General features: G+C 45.3%; 1 protein-coding gene across 3 annotated transcripts in view; it reads left to right on the top strand.

Moving 5' to 3' along the window:
- Window positions 1-17,435, top strand: part of mepceb (methylphosphate capping enzyme b) — a 50,792-nt gene extending 33,357 nt beyond the window's left edge. For all 3 annotated transcript variants that reach the window (XM_065022046.1, XM_065022048.1, XM_065022047.1), the window contains exons 3-5: window positions 4,161-4,385; window positions 7,918-8,026; window positions 16,592-17,435. In XM_065022046.1, coding sequence (XP_064878118.1) covers window positions 4,161-4,385; window positions 7,918-8,026; window positions 16,592-16,644 — 387 coding nt within the window. In that variant the 3' untranslated portion in view covers window positions 16,645-17,435. The remainder of the gene's footprint in view (window positions 1-4,160; window positions 4,386-7,917; window positions 8,027-16,591) is intronic.
- The last annotated feature ends 2,037 nt before the right edge of the window (window positions 17,436-19,472 follow it).

Here is a 19,472-nt window from a genome sequence, read left to right as displayed (position 1 = left end):
CTGATAACAGGTTTGTAACAGTCCTGTTGTGTGAGCAGTCAGCATACTGGGTTCTCTGAATTCTGTTGTTAACGTTGATTCTTCCTTTTCTCTGATTTGATTTGGACTGGAAATTCCAAGAACAAAACGGGGAGGAAGTCTCTCAGTCTCTGCTAGCGCTGCTAGCCGCCTCAGTGGCCGTGTTGCTATGGTTACTACCAGTAAAACAGTTGGAGCTAGCCAGTAAGCTAATTGACAATATGAATGTAGCTATCTAGACAGGTCTTTTAACTCTGTCAATCCTTTCCTCCTGTATTGATCTTCAATTGTACCATTTGACTAATTTCATCTCGTTAATTTCACTCTTAACCAACATAAAGTTAGAAAGTTCTTCTGCGTTACTGCCTCTATCTCTCTCAATCAGATAGTGTTGCTCTGTAATGTTTATTTCCATCAAGTCTGTTTACTTCTCTGATTTATACTGACACCCTATTCCAAATCTACCTCCTAACCCCTACTCTCTAACCGCTACTCTCTAACCCCTACTCTCCAACCTCTACTCTCCAACCTCTACTCTCTAACCCCTACTCTCCAACCTCTACTCTCTAACCGCTACTCTCTAACCGCTACTCTCTAACCTCTACTCTCTAACCGCTACTCTCTAACCCCTACTCTCCAACCTCTACTCTCTAACCTCTACTCTCTAACCGCTACTCTCCAACCCCTAATCTCCAACCCCTACTCTCTAACCGCTACTCTCTAACCCCTACTCTCCAACCTCTACTCTCTAACCGCTACTCTCTAACCCCTAATCTCTAACCCCTACTCTCTACTCTCTACTCTCTAACCCTACTCTCTAACCCCTACTCTCTAACCCCTACTCTCTAACCCCTACTCTCTAACCCCTAATCTCCAACCCCTAATCTCTAGCCCTAATCTCTAACCCCTACTCTCTAACCCCTACTCTCTAACCCCTACTCTCCAACCCCTACTCTCTAGTCTCTAACCCCTACTCTCCAACCCCTACTCTCCAACCCCTACTCTCTAACCCCTACTCTCTAACCCCTACTCTCTAACCCCTACTCTCTAACCCCTACTCTCCAACCCCTACTCTCTACTCTCTAACCCCTACTCTCCAACCCCTACTCTCCAACCCCTACTCTCTAACCCCTACTCTCTAACCCCTACTCTCTAACCCCTACTCTCCAACCCCTACTCTCTACTCTCTAACCCCTACTCTCCAACCCCTACTCTCCAACCCCTACTCTCTAACCCCTACTCTCCAACCTCTACTCTCCAACCTCTACTCTCTAACCCCTACTCTCCAACCTCTACTCTCTAACCCCTACTCTCCAACCCCTACTCTCCAACCCCTACTCTCTAACCCCTACTCACCAACCTCTACTCTCCAACCTCTACTCTCTAACCCCTACTCTCCAACCTCTACTCTCCAACCCCTACTCTCTAACCCCTACTCTCCAACCCCTAATCTCCAACCCCTACCCTCCAACCCCTAATCTCCAACCCCTACTCTCTAACCCCTAATCTCCAACCCTAATCTCCAACCCCTACTCTCTAACCCCTACTCTCCAACCGCTACTCTCTAACCGCTACTCTCTAACCGCTACTCTCTAACCGCTACTCTCTACTCTCCAACCCCTACTCTCTAACCCCTAATCTCCAACCCCTACTCTCTACTCTCCAACCCCTACTCTCTACTCTCCAACCCCTACTCTCTAACCCCTAATATCCAACCCCTACTCTCTACTCTCCAACCCCTACTCTCTAACCCCTAATCTCCAACCCCTACTCTCTACTCTCCAACCCCTAATCTCTAACCCCTACTCTCTACTCTCCAACCCCTACTCTCTAACCCTAATCTCTAACCCCTACTCTCTAACCCCTACTCTCTACTCTCCAACCCCTACTCTCTAACCCCTAATCTCCAACCCCTACTCTCCAACCCCTACTCTCCAACCCCTACTCTCCAACCCCTACTCTCTAACCCCTACTCTCTAACCCCTACTCTCCAACCGCTACTCTCTAACCCCTACTCTCAACCCCTACTCTCTAACCCCTACTCTCTAACCCCTACTCTCTAACCCCTACTCTCCAACCCTAATCTCCAACCCCTACTCTCCAACCCATACTCTCTGACCGCTACTCTCTGACCCCTACTCTCTAACCCCTACTCTCTAACCCCTACTCTCTAACCCCTACTCTCCAACCGCTACTCTCTAACCCCTACTCTCTAACCCCTAATCTCCAACCCCTACTCTCCAACCCCTACTCTCTAACCCCTACTCTCTAACCCCTAATCTCCAACCCCTACTCTCCAACCCCTACTCTCCAACCCCTACTCTCTAATCCCTACTCTCTAATCCCTACTCTCTAACCCCTACTCTCCAACCCCTACTCTCCAACCCCTACTCTCCAACCCCTACTCTCTAACCCCTACTCTCTACTCTCTAACCCCTACACTCTAACCCCTACTCTCCAACCCCTACTCTCTACTCTCCAACCCCTACTCTCTAACCCCTACTCTCCAACCCCTACTCTCTAACCCCTACTCTCTAACCCCTACTCTCTAATCCCTACTCTCTAACCCCTACTCTCCAACCCCTACTCTCTACTCTCCAACCCCTACTCTCTACTCTCTAACCCCTACACTCTAACCCCTACTCTCTAATCCCTACTCTCTAACCCCTACTCTCTAACCCCTACTCTCCAACCCCTACTCTCTACTCTCTAACCCCTACTCTCCAACCCCTACTCTCTACTCTCTAACCCTACTCTCCAACCCCTACTCTCTACTCTCTAACCCCTACTCTCTACTCTCAAACCCCTACTCTCTACTCTCTTACCCCTACTCTCTACTCTCTAACCCCTACTCTCTACTCTCTAACCCCTACTCTCTACTCTCTAACCCCTACTCTCTACACTCTAACCCCTACTCTCTACTCTCTAACCCCTACTCTCTAACCCCTACTCTCTACTCTCTAACCCATACTCTCTACTCTCTAACCCCTACTCTCTACTCTCTAACCCCTACTCTCTACTCTCTTACCCCTACTCTCTACTCTCTAACCCCTACTCTCTACTCTCTAACCCCTACTCTCTACACTCTAACCCCTACTCTCTACTCTCTAACCCCTACTCTCTAACCCCTACTCTCTACTCTCCAACCCCTACTCTCTACTCTCTAACCCCTACTCTCTTACCCCTACCCTCTACTCTCAAACCCCTACTCTCTACTCTCTAACCCCTACTCTCTTATCCCTACTCTCTACTCTCTTATCCCTACTCTCTACTCTCTAAACCCCTACTCTCTACTCTCTAACCCCTACTCTCTACTCTCTACTCTCTAACCCCTACTCTCTAGCCCCTACTCTCTACTCCCTACTCTCTACACTCTAACCCCTACTCTCTACTCTCTAACCCCTACTCTCCAACCCCTACTCTCTACTCTCTAACCCCTACTCTCTACACTCTAACCCCTACTCTCTACTCTCTAACCCCTACTCTCCAACCCCTACTCTCTACTCTCTAACCCCTACTCTCTACACTCTAACCCCTACTCTCTACTCTCTAATCGCTACACTCTAACCCCTACTCTCTAACCCCTACTCTCCAACCCCTACTCTCTACTCTCTAAACCCTACTCTCTTACCCCTACCCTCTACTCTCTAACCCCTACTCTCTACTCTCAAACCCCTACTCTCTACTCTCTAACCCCTGCTCTCTTATCCCTACTCTCTACTCTCTACTCTCTAACCCCTACTCTCTACTCTCTAACCCCTACTCTCTACACTCTAACCCCTACTCTCTACTCTCTAACCCCTACTCTCTACTCTCTAACCCCTACTCTCTACTCTCTAACCCCTACTCTCTAACCCCTACTCTCTACTCTCTAACCCCTACTCTCTAACCCCTACTCTCTACTCTCTAACCCCTACTCTCTACTCTCTAACCCCTACACTCTAACCCCTACTCTCTACTCTCTAACCCCTACTCTTTAGGTTGGCACTGTTACCTTGTGGTGACGTTTCCACTCGGTACAGATGTAGCATCAGCTTCCCTAACCCTTAAACCCTAACCCCTAACCCTAACCCCTAACCCCTAACCCTTCCCAATCCTTAACACCACGTCACAGTGTGTTCCTACCCTTGTCTGTTTCCTAGGGTGATTACATGGAGGACCGAGAACTATGTCCCCATGGTGACGACGTCACCGCAGGATATGATGTCATCCTGTGTCTGGGCGTGACCAAGTGGGTCCAACTGCACGGTGGCGACGGGGGAGTGGTCAGAATGTTCAGACAGATCTATACACACCTACGACCAGGTGGCATTCTCCTCCTGGAACCACAACCCTGGAGCTCCTACTGCCGCAGCAAGAACATCACGGTACACACACACCACGGAACACACGGAACACACACACCACGGAACACACGGAACACACACACCACGGAACACACACACCACGGAACACACACACCACGGAACACACGGAACACACACACCACGGAACACACACACCACGGAACACACGGAACACACACACCACGGTACACACACACCACGGAACACACACACCACGGAACACACACACCACGGAACACACGGAACACACACACCACGGTACACACACACCACGGTACACACACACCACGGTACACACGGAACACACACACCACGGTACACACACACCACGGAACACACACACCACGGAACACACACACCACGGAACACACGGAACACACACACCACGGAACACACACACCACGGAACACACGGAACACACACACCACGGTACACACACACCACGGAACACACACACCACGGAACACACACACCACGGAACACACGGAACACACACACCACGGTACACACACACCACGGTACACACACACCACGGAACACACACACCACGGTACACACACACCACGGAACACACACACCACGGAACACACACACCACGGAACACACACACCACGGAACACACGGAACACACACACCACAGTACACACACACCACGGTACACACACACACACCATCACAGTACACACACACACACCATCACGGTACACACACACACACCATCACGGTACACACACACCATCACGGTAAACACACACACACCATCACGGTACACACACACACAACATCACGGTACACACACACACACACCATCACGGTACACACACACACCATCACGGTACACACACACACACCATCACGGTACACACACACACACAGGGAGCTATAGACATCATTTGACTTGAGTCCAGGTTGATCGTACAGGGACCCCTACACCAGGGATCCCAACACCAGGGACCCCAATACCAGGGACCCCAATACCAGGGACCCCAATACCAGGGATCCCAATACCAGGGACCCCAACACCAGGGACCCCAACACCAGGGACCCCAATACCAGGGACCCCAATACCAGGGACCCCAATACCAGGGATCCCAACACCAGGGATCCCAATACCAGGGATCCCAATACCAGGGACCCCAATACCAGGGATCCCAATACCAGGGACCCCAACACCAGGGACCCCAACACCAGGGACCCCAATACCAGGGACCCCAATACCAGGGACCCCAATCCCAATACCAGGGATCCCAATACCAGGGATCCCAATACCAGGGACCCCAATACCAGGGACCCAAATACCAGGGATCCCAATACCAGGGATCCAATAACAGGGACCCCAATACCAGGGACCCCAATACCAGGGTTCCCAATACCAGGGACCCCAATACCAGGGACCCCAATACCAGGGACCCCAGTACCAGGGACCCCAATACCAGGGATCCCAATACCAGGGACCCCAATACCAGGGATCCCAATACCAGGGACCCCAATACCAGGGATCCCAACACCAGGGATCCCAACACCAGGGATCCCAATACCAGGGATCCAATACCAGGAACCCCAATACCAGGGACCCCAATACCAGGGATCCCAATACCAGGGATCCCAATACCAGGGACCCCAATACCAGGGACCCCAATACCAGGGATCCCAATACCAGGGACCCCAATACCAGGGACCCCAATACCAGGGATCCCAACACCAGGGATCCCAATACCAGGGATCCCAATACCAGGGACCCCAATACCAGGGATCCCAATACCAGGGACCCCAATACCAGGGATCCCAATACCAGGGACCCCAATACCAGGGACCACAATACCAGGGATCCAATAACAGGGACCCCAATACCAGGGATCCCAATACCAGGGACCCCAATACCAGGGACCCCAATACCAGGGATCCCAATACCAGGGACCCCAACACCAGGGATCCCAATACCAGGGACCCCAATACCAGGGACCCCAATACCAGGGATCCCAATACCAGGGACCCCAACACCAGGGATCCCAACACCAGGGATCCCAATACCAGGGACCCCATTACCAGGGATCCCAATACCAGGGACCCCATTACCAGGGATCCAACACCAGGGATCCCAACACCAGGGACCCCAATACCAGGGATCCCAATACCAGGGACCCCAATACCAGGGACCCCAACACCAGGGATCCAATACCAGGGATCCCAATTCCAGGGATCCAATACCAGGGATCCCAATACCAGGGATCCCAATACCAGGGATCCCAATACCAGGGACCCCAATACCAGGGACCACAATACCAGGGACCACAACACCAGGGATCCCAATACCAGGGATCCAATACCAGGGACCCCATTACCAGGGATCCAATACCAGGGATCCAAGACCAGGGACCCCAATACCAGGGATCCCAACACCAGGGATCCAATACCAGGGATCCCAATACCAGGGATCCCAATACCAGGGACCCCAATACCAGGGACCCCAATACCAGGGATCCCAATACCAGGGACCCCAATACCAGGGACCCCAATACCAGGGATCCCAACACCAGGGACCCCAATACCAGGGATCCCAATACCAGGGACCCCAATACCAGGGATCCCAATACCAGGGACCCCAATACCAGGGATCCCAATACCAGGGATCCCAATACCAGGGACCACAATACCAGGGATCCAATAACAGGGACCCCAATACCAGGGATCCCAATACCAGGGACCCCAATACCAGGGACCCCAATACCAGGGATCCCAACACCAGGGATCCCAATACCAGGGACCCCAATACCAGGGATCCCAATACCAGGGACCCCAACACCAGGGATCCCAACACCAGGGATCCCAATACCAGGGACCCCATTACCAGGGATCCCAATACCAGGGACCCCATTACCAGGGATCCAACACCAGGGATCCCAACACCAGGGACCCCAATACCAGGGATCCCAATACCAGGGACCCCAATACCAGGGACCCCAACACCAGGGATCCAATACCAGGGATCCCAATTCCAGGGATCCAATACCAGGGATCCCAATACCAGGGATCCCAATACCAGGGACCCCAATACCAGGGACCACAACACCAGGGATCCCATTACCAGGGACCCCATTACCAGGGATCCAATACCAGGGATCCAATACCAGGGACCCCAATACCAGGGATCCCAACACCAGGGATCCAATACCAGGGATCCCAATACCAGGGACCCCAATACCAGGGACCCCAACACCAGGGATCCAATACCAGGGATCCCAATTCCAGGGATCCAATACCAGGGATCCCAATACCAGGGATCCCAATACCAGGGACCCCAATACCAGGGACCACAACACCAGGGATCCCAATACCAGGGATCCAATACCAGGGACCCCATTACCAGGGATCCAATACCAGGGATCCAATACCAGGGATCCCAATACCAGGGATCCAATACCAGGGACCCCATTACCAGGGATCCATTACCAGGGATCCAATACCAGGGACCCCAATAACAGGGATACCAGGAAGCAGAAAGGTGTTTGGAACTTCTACAGTGTATGACATCAGCATGTGTTGTGTTTCCTAGGAGACGACGTACAGGAACTACTGCGATATCAGACTGAGACCTGACAACTTCTGTTGTTACCTCACCTCTACTGTGGGCTTCACCTGTTACAGACTACTGACTGATACAGGTAACAATGTGTGTGTGTGTGTTAACAGTGTGTGTGTTAATAGTGTGTGTGTGTTAACAGTGTGTGTTAACAGTGTGTGTGTGTTAATAGTGTGTGTGTGTTAATAGTGTGTGTGTTAATAGTGTGTGTGTTAATAGTGTGTGTGTGTTAACAGTGTGTGTGTTAACAGTGTGTGTGTGTTAATAGTGTGTGTATGTTAATAGTGTATGTGTTAACAGTGTGTGTGTTAATAGTGTGTGTGTGTTAACAGTGTGTGTGTTAATAGTGTGTGTGTTAATAGTGTGTGTGTTAACAGTGTGTGTGTTAATAGTGTGTGTGTTAATAGTGTGTGTGTGTTAATAGTGTGTGTGTTAATAGTGTGTGTGTTAATAGTGTGTGTGTTAATAGTGTGTGTGTGTTAATAGTGTGTGTGTGTTAACAGTGTGTGTGTGTTAACAGTGTGTGTGTGTTAATAGTGTGTGTGTGTTAACAGTGTGTGTGTGTTAATAGTGTGTGTGTGTTAACAGTGTGTGTGTGTTAATAGTGTGTGTGTGTTAATAGTGTGTGTGTTAACAGTGTGTGTGTTAATAGTGTGTGTGTGTTAATAGTGTGTGTGTGTTAACAGTGTGTGTGTGTTAATAGTGTGTGTGTGTTAACAGTGTGTGTGTGTTAATAGTGTGTGTGTTAATAGTGTGTGTGTTAATAGTGTGTGTGTGTTAACAGTGTGTGTGTGTTAATAGTGTGTGTGTTAATAGTGTGTGTGTGTTAATAGTGTGTGTGTTAATAGTGTGTGTGTGTTAATAGTGTGTGTGTTAACAGTGTGTGTGTTAATAGTGTGTGTGTTAACAGTGTGTGTGTTAATAGTGTGTGTGTTAATAGTGTGTGTGTTAACAGTGTGTGTGTGTTAATAGTGTGTGTGTGTTAATAGTGTGTGTGTTAATAGTGTGTGTGTTAACAGTGTGTGTGTTAATAGTGTGTGTGTTAATAGTGTGTGTGTTAACAGTGTGTGTGTTAACAGTGTGTGTGTGTTAATAGTGTGTGTGTGTTAATAGTGTGTGTGTTAACAGTGTGTGTGTGTTAATAGTGTGTTTGTGTTAATAGTGTGTGTGTTAATAGTGTGTGTGTGTTAATAGTGTGTGTGTTAACAGTGTGTGTGTGTTAATAGTGTGTGTGTTAATAGTGTGTGTGTTAATAGTGTATGTGTTAACAGTGTGTGTGTGTTAATAGTGTGTGTGTGTTAATAGTGTGTGTGTGTTAATAGTGTGTGTGTGTTAACAGTGTGTGTGTGTTAACAGTGTGTGTGTTAATAGTGTGTGTGTGTTAATAGTGTATGTGTTAACAGTGTGTGTGTGTTAATAGTGTGTGTGTTAACAGTGTGTGTGTGTTAATAGTGTGTGTGTTAACAGTGTGTGTGTTAATAGTGTGTGTGTTAATAGTGTGTGTGTGTGTTAATAGTGTGTGTGTGTTAATAGTGTGTGTGTGTTAACAGTGTGTGTGTGTTAACAGTGTGTGTGTTAATAGTGTGTGTGTGTTAATAGTGTATGTGTTAACAGTGTGTGTGTGTTAATAGTGTGTGTGTTAACAGTGTGTGTGTGTTAATAGTGTGTGTGTTAACAGTGTGTGTGTTAACAGTGTGTGTGTTAATAGTGTGTGTGTTAATAGTGTGTGTGTGTTAACAGTGTGTGTGTGTTAACAGTGTGTGTGTGTTAATAGTGTGTGTGTGTTAACAGTGTGTGTGTGTTAACAGTGTGTGTGTGTTAACAGTGTGTGTGTGTTAATAGTGTGTGTGTGTTAATAGTGTGTGTGTTAACAGTGTGTGTGTGTTAATAGTGTGTGTGTGTTAACAGTGTGTGTGTGTTAACAGTGTGTGTGTTAACAGTGTGTGTGTGTTAACAGTGTGTGTGTTAATAGTGTGTGTGTGTTAATAGTGTATGTGTTAACATTGTGTGTGTTAATAGTGTGTGTGTGTTAACAGTGTGTGTGTTAATAGTGTGTGTGTGTTAATAGTGTGTGTGTGTTAACAGTGTGTGTGTGTTAATAGTGTGTGTGTGTTAACAGTGTGTGTGTGTTAATAGTGTGTGTGTTAATAGTGTGTGTGTTAATAGTGTGTGTGTGTTAACAGTGTGTGTGTGTGTTAATAGTGTGTGTGTTAATAGTGTGTGTGTGTTAACAGTGTGTGTGTTAATAGTGTGTGTGTTAACAGTGTGTGTGTTAACAGTGTGTGTGTTAATAGTGTGTGTGTTAATAGTGTGTGTGTTAACAGTGTGTGTGTGTTAATAGTGTGTGTGTTAATAGTGTGTGTGTTAATAGTGTGTGTGTTAACAGTGTGTGTGTTAATAGTGTGTGTGTTAATAGTGTGTGTGTTAACAGTGTGTGTGTTAACAGTGTGTGTGTGTTAATAGTGTGTGTGTGTTAATAGTGTGTGTGTTAACAGTGTGTGTGTGTTAATAGTGTGTTTGTGTTAATAGTGTGTGTGTTAATAGTGTGTGTGTGTTAATAGTGTGTGTGTTAACAGTGTGTGTGTGTTAATAGTGTGTGTGTTAATAGTGTATGTGTTAACAGTGTGTGTGTGTTAATAGTGTGTGTGTGTTAATAGTGTGTGTGTGTTAATAGTGTGTGTGTGTTAACAGTGTGTGTGTGTTAACAGTGTGTGTGTTAATAGTGTGTGTGTGTTAATAGTGTATGTGTTAACAGTGTGTGTGTGTTAATAGTGTGTGTGTTAACAGTGTGTGTGTGTTAATAGTGTGTGTGTTAACAGTGTGTGTGTTAATAGTGTGTGTGTTAATAGTGTGTGTGTGTGTTAATAGTGTGTGTGTGTTAATAGTGTGTGTGTGTTAACAGTGTGTGTGTGTTAACAGTGTGTGTGTGTTAACAGTGTGTGTGTTAATAGTGTGTGTGTGTTAACAGTGTGTGTGTGTTAACAGTGTGTGTGTGTTAACAGTGTGTGTGTGTTAACAGTGTGTGTGTTAATAGTGTGTGTGTGTTAATAGTGTGTGTGTGTTAACAGTGTGTATGTGTTAACAGTGTGTGTGTGTTAATAGTGTGTGTGTTAACAGTGTGTGTGTGTTAATAGTGTGTGTGTTAACAGTGTGTGTGTTAACAGTGTGTGTGTTAATAGTGTGTGTGTGTTAACAGTGTGTGTGTGTTAATAGTGTGTGTGTGTTAACAGTGTGTGTGTGTTAACAGTGTGTGTGTGTTAACAGTGTGTGTGTGTTAATAGTGTGTGTGTGTTAATAGTGTGTGTGTTAAGTGTGTGTGTGTTAATAGTGTGTGTGTGTTAACAGTGTGTGTGTGTTAACAGTGTGTGTGTTAACAGTGTGTGTGTGTTAATAGTGTGTGTGTGTTAATAGTGTGTGTGTTAATAGTGTGTGTGTGTGTTAACAGTGTGTGTGTGTGTGTTAATAGTGTGTGTGTGTTAATAGTGTGTGTGTGTTAACAGTGTGTGTGTGTTAATAGTGTGTGTGTGTTAACAGTGTGTGTGTTAACAGTGTGTATGTGTGTTAACAGTGTGTGTGTGTGTGTGTGTGTGTGTGTTAACAGTGTGTGTGTTAATAGTGTGTGTGTGTTAATAGTGTGTGTGTGTTAATAGTGTGTGTGTTAACAGTGTGTGTGTGTTAATAGTGTGTGTGTTAATAGTGTGTGTGTGTTAATAGTGTGTGTGTGTTAATAGTGTGTGTGTGTTAACAGTGTGTGTGTGTTAATAGTGTGTGTGTGTTAATAGTGTGTGTGTTAATAGTGTGTGTGTGTTAATAGTGTGTGTGTGTTAACAGTGTGTGTGTGTTAATAGTGTGTGTGTGTTAATAGTGTGTGTGTTAATAGTGTGTGTGTGTTAATAGTGTGTGTGTTAACAGTGTGTATGTGTGTTAACAGTGTGTGTGTGTGTGTGTGTGTGTTAATAGTGTGTGTGTGTTAATAGTGTGTGTGTTAACAGTGTGTGTGTTAATAGTGTGTGTGTGTTAACAGTGTGTGTGTTAATAGTGTGTGTGTGTTAATAGTGTGTGTGTGTTAACAGTGTGTGTGTGTGTGTGTGTGTGTGTGTGTTAACAGTGTGTGTGTTAACAGTGTGTGTGTGTGTTAACAGTGTGTGTGTTAACAGTGTGTGTGTTAATAGTGTGTGTGTGTTAATAGTGTGTGTGTGTTAACAGTGTGTGTGTGTGTGTGTGTGTGTGTGTGTGTGTGTGTGTGTGTGTTAACAGTGTGTGTGTTAACAGTGTGTGTGTGTGTTAACAGTGTGTGTGTTAATAGTGTGTGTGTGTTAACAGTGTGTGTGTGTTAACAGTGTGTGTGTTAACAGTGTGTGTGTGTTAACAGTGTGTGTGTTAACAGTGTGTGTGTGTTAACAGTGTGTGTGTTAACAGTGTGTGTGTGTTAACATTGTGTGTGTTAACAGTGTGTGTGTGTTAACAGTGTGTGTGTTAACAGTGTGTGTGTGTTAACAGTGTGTGTGTGTTAATAGTGTGTGTGTTAACAGTGTGTGTGTGTTAACAGTGTGTGTGTGTTAATAGTGTGTGTGTGTTAACAGTGTGTGTGTGTTAACAATGTGTGTGTGTTAACAGTGTGTGTGTGTTAATAGTGTGTGTGTGTTAATAGTGTGTGTGTTAACAGTGTGTGTGTGTTAATAGTGTGTGTGTGTTAACAGTGTGTGTGTGTTAACAGTGTGTGTGTTAATAGTGTGTGTGTGTTAATAGTGTGTGTGTGTTAACAGTGTGTGTGTGTTAACAGTGTGTGTGTTAATAGTGTGTGTGTGTGTTAATAGTGTGTGTGTGTTAACAGTGTGTGTGTGTTAATAGTGTGTGTGTGTTAATAGTGTGTGTGTGTTAACAGTGTGTGTGTTAATAGTGTGTGTGTGTTAACAGTGTGTGTGTGTTAACAGTGTGTGTGTGTTAATAGTGTGTGTGTGTTAACAGTGTGTGTGTGTTAACAGTGTGTGTGTTAATAGTGTGTGTGTTAACAGTGTGTGTGTGTTAATAGTGTGTGTGTTAACAGTGTGTGTGTTAACAGTGTGTGTGTGTTAACAGTGTGTGTGTGTTAACAGTGTGTGTGTGTTAATAGTGTGTGTGTGTTAACAGTGTGTGTGTGGTAAGAGTGTGTGTGTGTTAATAGTGTGTGTGTTAACAGTGTGTGTGTGTTAATAGTGTGTGTGTTAATAGTGTGTGTGTGTTAATAGTGTATGTGTTAACAGTGTGTGTGTGTTAATAGTGTGTGTGTGTTAACAGTGTGTGTGTGTTAACAGTGTGTGTGTGTTAACAGTGTGTGTGTTAACAGTGTGTGTGTGTTAACAGTGTGTGTGTTAATAGTGTGTGTGTGTTAATAGTGTGTGTGTGTTAATAGTGTGTGTGTTAACAGTGTGTGTGTGTTAATAGTGTGTGTGTTAACAGTGTGTGTGTTAATAGTGTGTGTGTGTTAACAGTGTGTGTGTGTTAATAGTGTATGTGTTAACAGTGTGTGTGTGTTAACAGTGTGTGTGTGTTAACAGTGTGTGTGTGTTAACAGTGTGTGTGTGTTAACAGTGTGTGTGTTAATAGTGTGTGTGTGTTAATAGTGTGTGTGTTAACAGTGTGTGTGTTAATAGTGTGTGTGTGTTAACAGTGTGTGTGTGTTAATAGTGTATGTGTTAACAGTGTGTGTGTGTTAATAGTGTATGTGTTAACAGTGTGTGTGTGTTAACAGTGTGTGTGTTAACAGTGTGTGTGTGTTAACAGTGTGTGTGTTAATAGTGTGTGTGTGTTAACAGTGTGTGTGTTAATAGTGTGTGTGTTTTAATAGTGTGTGTGTGTGTTAACAGTGTGTGTGTTAACAGTGTGTGTGTTAATAGTGTGTGTGTGTTAATAGTGTATGTGTTAACAGTGTGTGTGTTAATAGTGTGTGTGTGTTAACAGTGTGTGTGTTAATAGTGTGTGTGTGTTAATAGTGTGTGTGTGTTAACAGTGTGTGTGTTAACAGTGTGTGTGTGTTAACAGTGTGTGTGTTAATAGTGTGTATGTGTTAACAGTGTGTGTGTTAATAGTGTGTGTGTGTTAATAGTGTGTGTGTTAATAGTGTGTGTGTTAATAGTGTGTGTGTTAACAGTGTGTGTGTTAATAGTGTGTGTGTGTTAATAGTGTGTGTGTGTTAATAGTGTGTGTGTGTTAATAGTGTGTGTGTTAACAGTGTGTGTGTTAATAGTGTGTGTGTTAACAGTGTGTGTGTTAATAGTGTGTGTGTTAACAGTGTGTGTGTGTTAATAGTGTGTGTGTGTTAATAGTGTGTGTGTGTTAATAGTGTATGTGTTAACAGTGTGTGTGTGTTAATAGTGTGTGTGTTAACAGTGTGTGTGTGTTAATAGTGTGTGTGTTAACAGTGTGTGTGTTAATAGTGTGTGTTAATAGTGTGTGTGTGTTAATAGTGTATGTGTTAACAGTGTGTGTGTGTTAACAGTGTGTGTGTGTTAATAGTGTGTGTGTTAACAGTGTGTGTGTGTTAATAGTGTGTGTGTTAACAGTGTGTGTGTTAACAGTGTGTGTGTTAATAGTGTGTGTGTGTTAATAGTGTGTGTGTGTTAACAGTGTGTGTGTGTTAACAGTGTGTGTGTGTTAATAGTGTGTGTATGTTAACAGTGTGTGTGTGTTAACAGTGTGTGTGTTAACAGTGTGTGTGTGTTAACAGTGTGTGTGTGTGTTAATAGTGTGTGTGTGTTAATAGTGTGTGTGTTAATAGTGTGTGTGTGTTAACAGTGTGTGTGTGTTAACAGTGTGTGTGTTAACAGTGTGTGTGTGTTAACAGTGTGTGTGTTAATAGTGTGTGTGTGTTAATAGTGTGTGTGTGTTAACAGTGTGTGTGTGTTAACAGTGTGTGTGTGTTAATAGTGTGTGTGTTAATAGTGTGTGTGTGTTAATAGTGTGTGTGTTAATAGTGTGTGTGTGTTAACAGTGTGTGTGTTAACAGTGTGTATGTGTGTTAACAGTGTGTGTGTGTGTGTGTGTGTTAACAGTGTGTGTGTTAATAGTGTGTGTGTGTTAATAGTGTGTGTGTGTTAATAGTGTGTGTGTTAATAGTGTGTGTGTGTTAATAGTGTGTGTGTTAATAGTGTGTGTGTGTTAATAGTGTGTGTGTGTGTTAATAGTGTGTGTGTGTTAATAGTGTGTGTGTTAATAGTGTGTGTGTGTGTTAACAGTGTGTGTGTGTGTGTGTGTGTGTGTTAATAGTGTGTGTGTGTTAATAGTGTGTGTGTGTTAATAGTGTGTGTGTGTTAATAGTGTGTGTGTTAACAGTGTGTGTGTTAATAGTGTGTGTGTTAACAGTGTGTGTGTGTTAATAGTGTATGTGTTAACAGTGTGTGTGTGTTAACAGTGTGTGTGTTAACAGTGTGTGTGTTAATAGTGTGTGTGTGTTAATAGTGTGTGTGTGTTAATAGTGTGTGTGTGTTAACAGTGTGTGTGTTAACAGTGTGTGTGTGTTAATAGTGTGTGTGTTAATAGTGTGTGTGTGTTAATAGTGTGTGTGTGTTAACAGTGTGTGTGTGTGTGTGTGTGTGTGTGTTAACAGTGTGTGTGTGTGTTAACAGTGTGTGTGTTAACAGTGTGTGTGTTAATAGTGTGTGTGTGTTAACAGTGTGTGTGTGTTAACAGTGTGTGTGTGTTAACAGTGTGTGTGTGTTAACAGTGTGTGTGTTAACAGTGTGTGTGTGTTAACAGTGTGTGTGTTAATAGTGTGTGTGTGTTAACAGTGTGTGTGTGTTAACAGTGTGTGTGTGTGTGTGTGTGTGTTAATAGTGTGTGTGTGTTAACAGTGTGTGTGTGTTAACAGTGTGTGTGTGTTAATAGTGTGTGTGTGTTAACAGTGTGTGTGTGTTAACAGTGTGTGTGTGTGTTACCAGTGTGTGTGTGTGTTAACAGTGTGTGTGTGTGTTAACAGTCTGTGTGTGTGTTAACAGTGTGTTAACAGTCTGTGTGTGTGTTACCAGTGTGTGTGTGTGTTAACAGTCTGTGTGTGTGTTAACAGTGTGTGTGTGTGTTAACAGTCTGTGTGTGTGTTACCAGTGTGTGTGTGTGTTAACAGTCTGTGTGTGTGTTAACAGTGTGTGTGTGTGTTAACAGTCTGTGTGTGTGTTACCAGTGTGTGTGTGTGTTAACAGTCTGTGTGTGTGCTAACCGTGTGTTAACTGTGTGTGTGTGTACTTGTGTTAACTGTGTGTGTGCTTGTGTTAAGTGTGTGTGTGTGTGTGTGTGTGTGTGTGCTAACAGTCTGTGTGTGTGTTAACAGTGTGTTAACAGTCTGTGTGTGTGTTACCAGTGTGTGTGTGTGTTAACAGTCTGTGTGTGTGTTAACAGTGTGTGTGTGTGTTAACAGTCTGTGTGTGTGTTACCAGTGTGTGTGTGTGTTACCAGTGTGTGTGTGTGTTAACAGTCTGTGTGTGTGCTAACCGTGTGTTAACTGTGTGTGTGTGTGTGTGTGTGTGTGTGTACTTGTGTTAACTGTGTGTGTGCTTGTGTTAAGTGTGTGTGTGTGTGTGTGTGTGTGTGTGTGTGCTAACAGTCTGTGTGTGTGTTAACAGTCTGTGTGTGTTTGTCTGTCTGTGCACTTGTGTTAACTGTGTGTGTGTCCCAGGATTCCAGAGGCCAATCTACCTGTTCCACAAAGGCCCCGCCCCCAGGAAGTGACTGGGTCAAGATATGACACGTGAAGCACCGCAGGAAGTGGACCGCTGCCGAGAGCGCTGCCTGGCTCCATGGAAACAACCGCCCAGCTGGTATGATTGGTGGACGCTCACCACTACCTGAACTCTGGTGAAACGCTCAAACCGTGATTGGATGAGAGGAGCTTCTAATGACTCATAACTGATTGATCAGTCAGGCAGACTGACAAAACTATTAATCAATGATTAGTTAGTCAGCCAGACTGACTGAACAAACTATTAACAGACTGAACTAGAGACTTGTAAACCACACAGTTCACTGGCCAGGGGACCCTCCTATCTCTCTCCCCTCAGTCAACTGTCTACTGAGACGTGGCGTCCTGGTTGAGCCCTCTGCAGAGCCAGTTTCACCCTCTCTGATTCAACCCCACTGAATGAACAGGGAGCCTGGAGGAGGAAGTAGAAACTAGAACCACAAGGAGCCAAGCGGGGCCTGAGTGTGTGTCTGCCAGTTCTTCTCCAGTGTGTGTACGCGGAGGCAGTTTATTATATATATGTGTGTGTGTTTCTGTGTGTATGAGGGAGGTTGTAATTGTGTGTGTGTGTGTGTGTGTGTGTTTCTGTGTGTATGAGGGAGGTTGTAATTGTGTGTGTGTGTGTGTGTGTCATTAACAAGCTGATGTTTCTTTATAAAAGTGTTCTTCCTAGTGTGTGTTCTGAGAGGTGGGACTTCCTCCCTGCCTAATGAGGTCATTTCCTTCCAGACTCATCCATGTTTTAAACAGTAACCTGCTACAATAAACTGTCTTCTTCTGATCCAGTGTGTGTGTCAGACCTGTTGTTAAGAGCTGCCTCTAGGTACCAGTTTAACGGACCCAGATTATGCCTCGTCCAGAACTAAAAAAACGAATGAAATGGAGAACATACTAGTTAGTCTGGACTAGACTTCATCTGGGTCTGAAACCCTAGCTGATATAGACCAGTTCCTCTTTAGTTTCCTCCAACCGCAGGATTTATCTCCATCTCATCACTCAGTGGAATTCTACTTCCCCTGCTGGACATGACAGTGAACTACAAGGCCCAGTCTTCTACTTCCCCTGCTGGACATGACGGTGAACTACAAGGCCCAGTCGTCTACTTCCCCTGCTGGACATGACGGTGAACTACAAGGCCCAGTCGTCTACTTCCCCTGCTGGACATGACGGTGAACTACAAGGCCCAGTCTTCTACTTCCCCTGCTGGACATGAAGGTGAACTACAAGGCCCAGTCTTCTACTTCCCCTGCTGGACATGACGGTGAACTACAAGGCCCAGTCTTCTACTTCCCCTGCTGGACATGAAGGTGAACTACAAGGCCCAGTCTTCTACTTCCCCTGCTGGACATGACGGTCAACTACAAGGCCCAGTCGTCTACTTCCCCTGCTGGACATGAAGGTGAACTACAAGGCCCAGTCTTCTACTTCCCCTGCTGGACATGAAGGTGAACTACAAGGCCCAGTCTTCTACTTCCCCTGCTGGACATGAAGGTGAACTACAAGGCCCAGTCTTCTACTTCCCCTGCTGGACATGACGGTGAACTACAAGCCCAGTCTTCTACTCAGGACCCCAAGCTTTGATCATTTCAATCAGCTGTGTAGTACTAGTTCTAGTAGAAGGCAAAAATCAAAACGTGCACCCCTTGGTGTCCATTGAGTTTGGTAACGATGAACTAGCATCTCCGCCGGCCGCCCCTCCTCCTGCGGCTAACCCCAGGGCAGCGGCGGGGAGCTCTGGCTCGGCGTCGGGGCATGGTGGTGCTAGTTAGCTGTGTGTTTCTCATTGGTTTGTTTGTTATTATGATGCAATAAAGCGGTAGTTTGAAACAACAGTTTGTTTTGATCTGGCTGTCTATCAGTAGACCTACTATCTAACTAGCAGCGTTGACTCAGTGGCAGGCTGGCAGCGTACAATAGACTGGGTGAGTTCTAACCATAGAGATGGCTAGAGGACTCATCTTTATTCCTGTTCCGTTATAACTTCTGTGACAGCATGGGCAGCGTCATTGAGGCTACAACCCATAGGAATCTCCACCCAGTTGACTACTTTAAAATGGTGGAAGCCCTCTATCATTCAAACTGATAGGTAGTTATTTTTTATTAATTGTTTTAGTCATTTCGCAGACGTTCTTCTCCAAAGCGACTTACAGGAGCAATTAGGTTTAAGTGTCTTGGGGATTTGAACCAGCAACCTTTCGGTTACTGGCCCAACCTCTAGGCTACCTGCCGCACAGGAAGTGATCTGAATATAAGGGTGCTCTCTAGCGGCTAGATGTTCTTTACCATTCGGCCATCAGATTTTCCACCAATGCTCCTTATAGGACACATCACTGCACTCTATACTCCTCTGTAAACTGGTCATCTCTGTGTACCCGTCACAAGACCCACTGGTTGATGCTTATTTATAAAACCCTCTTAGGCCTCACTCCCCCCTATCTGAGATATCTACTGCAGCCCTCATCCTCCACATACAACACCCGTTCTGCCAGTCACATTCTGTTAAAGGTCCCTAAAGTACACATATCCCTGGGTCGCTCCTCTTTTCAGTTCACTGCAGCTAGCGACTGGAACGAGCTGCAACAAACACTCAAACTGGACAGTTTTATCTCAATCTCTTCATTCAAAGACTCAATCATGGACACTCTTACTGACAGTTGTGGCTGCTTTGTGTGATGTATTGTTGTCTCTACCTTCTTGTCCTGTGTGCTGTTGTCTCTACCTTCTTGTCCTGTGTGCTGTTGTCTCTACCTTCTTGTCCTGTGTGCTGTTGTCTCTACCTTCTTGCTGTTGTCTCTACCTTCTTGTCCTGTGTGCTGTT

Source organism: Oncorhynchus nerka, linkage group LG8, assembly GCF_034236695.1.
Source record: "Oncorhynchus nerka isolate Pitt River linkage group LG8, Oner_Uvic_2.0, whole genome shotgun sequence".
Lineage (NCBI taxonomy): Eukaryota > Metazoa > Chordata > Actinopteri > Salmoniformes > Salmonidae > Oncorhynchus > Oncorhynchus nerka.
This window is presented reverse-complemented; position numbering and strand designations above follow the sequence as displayed.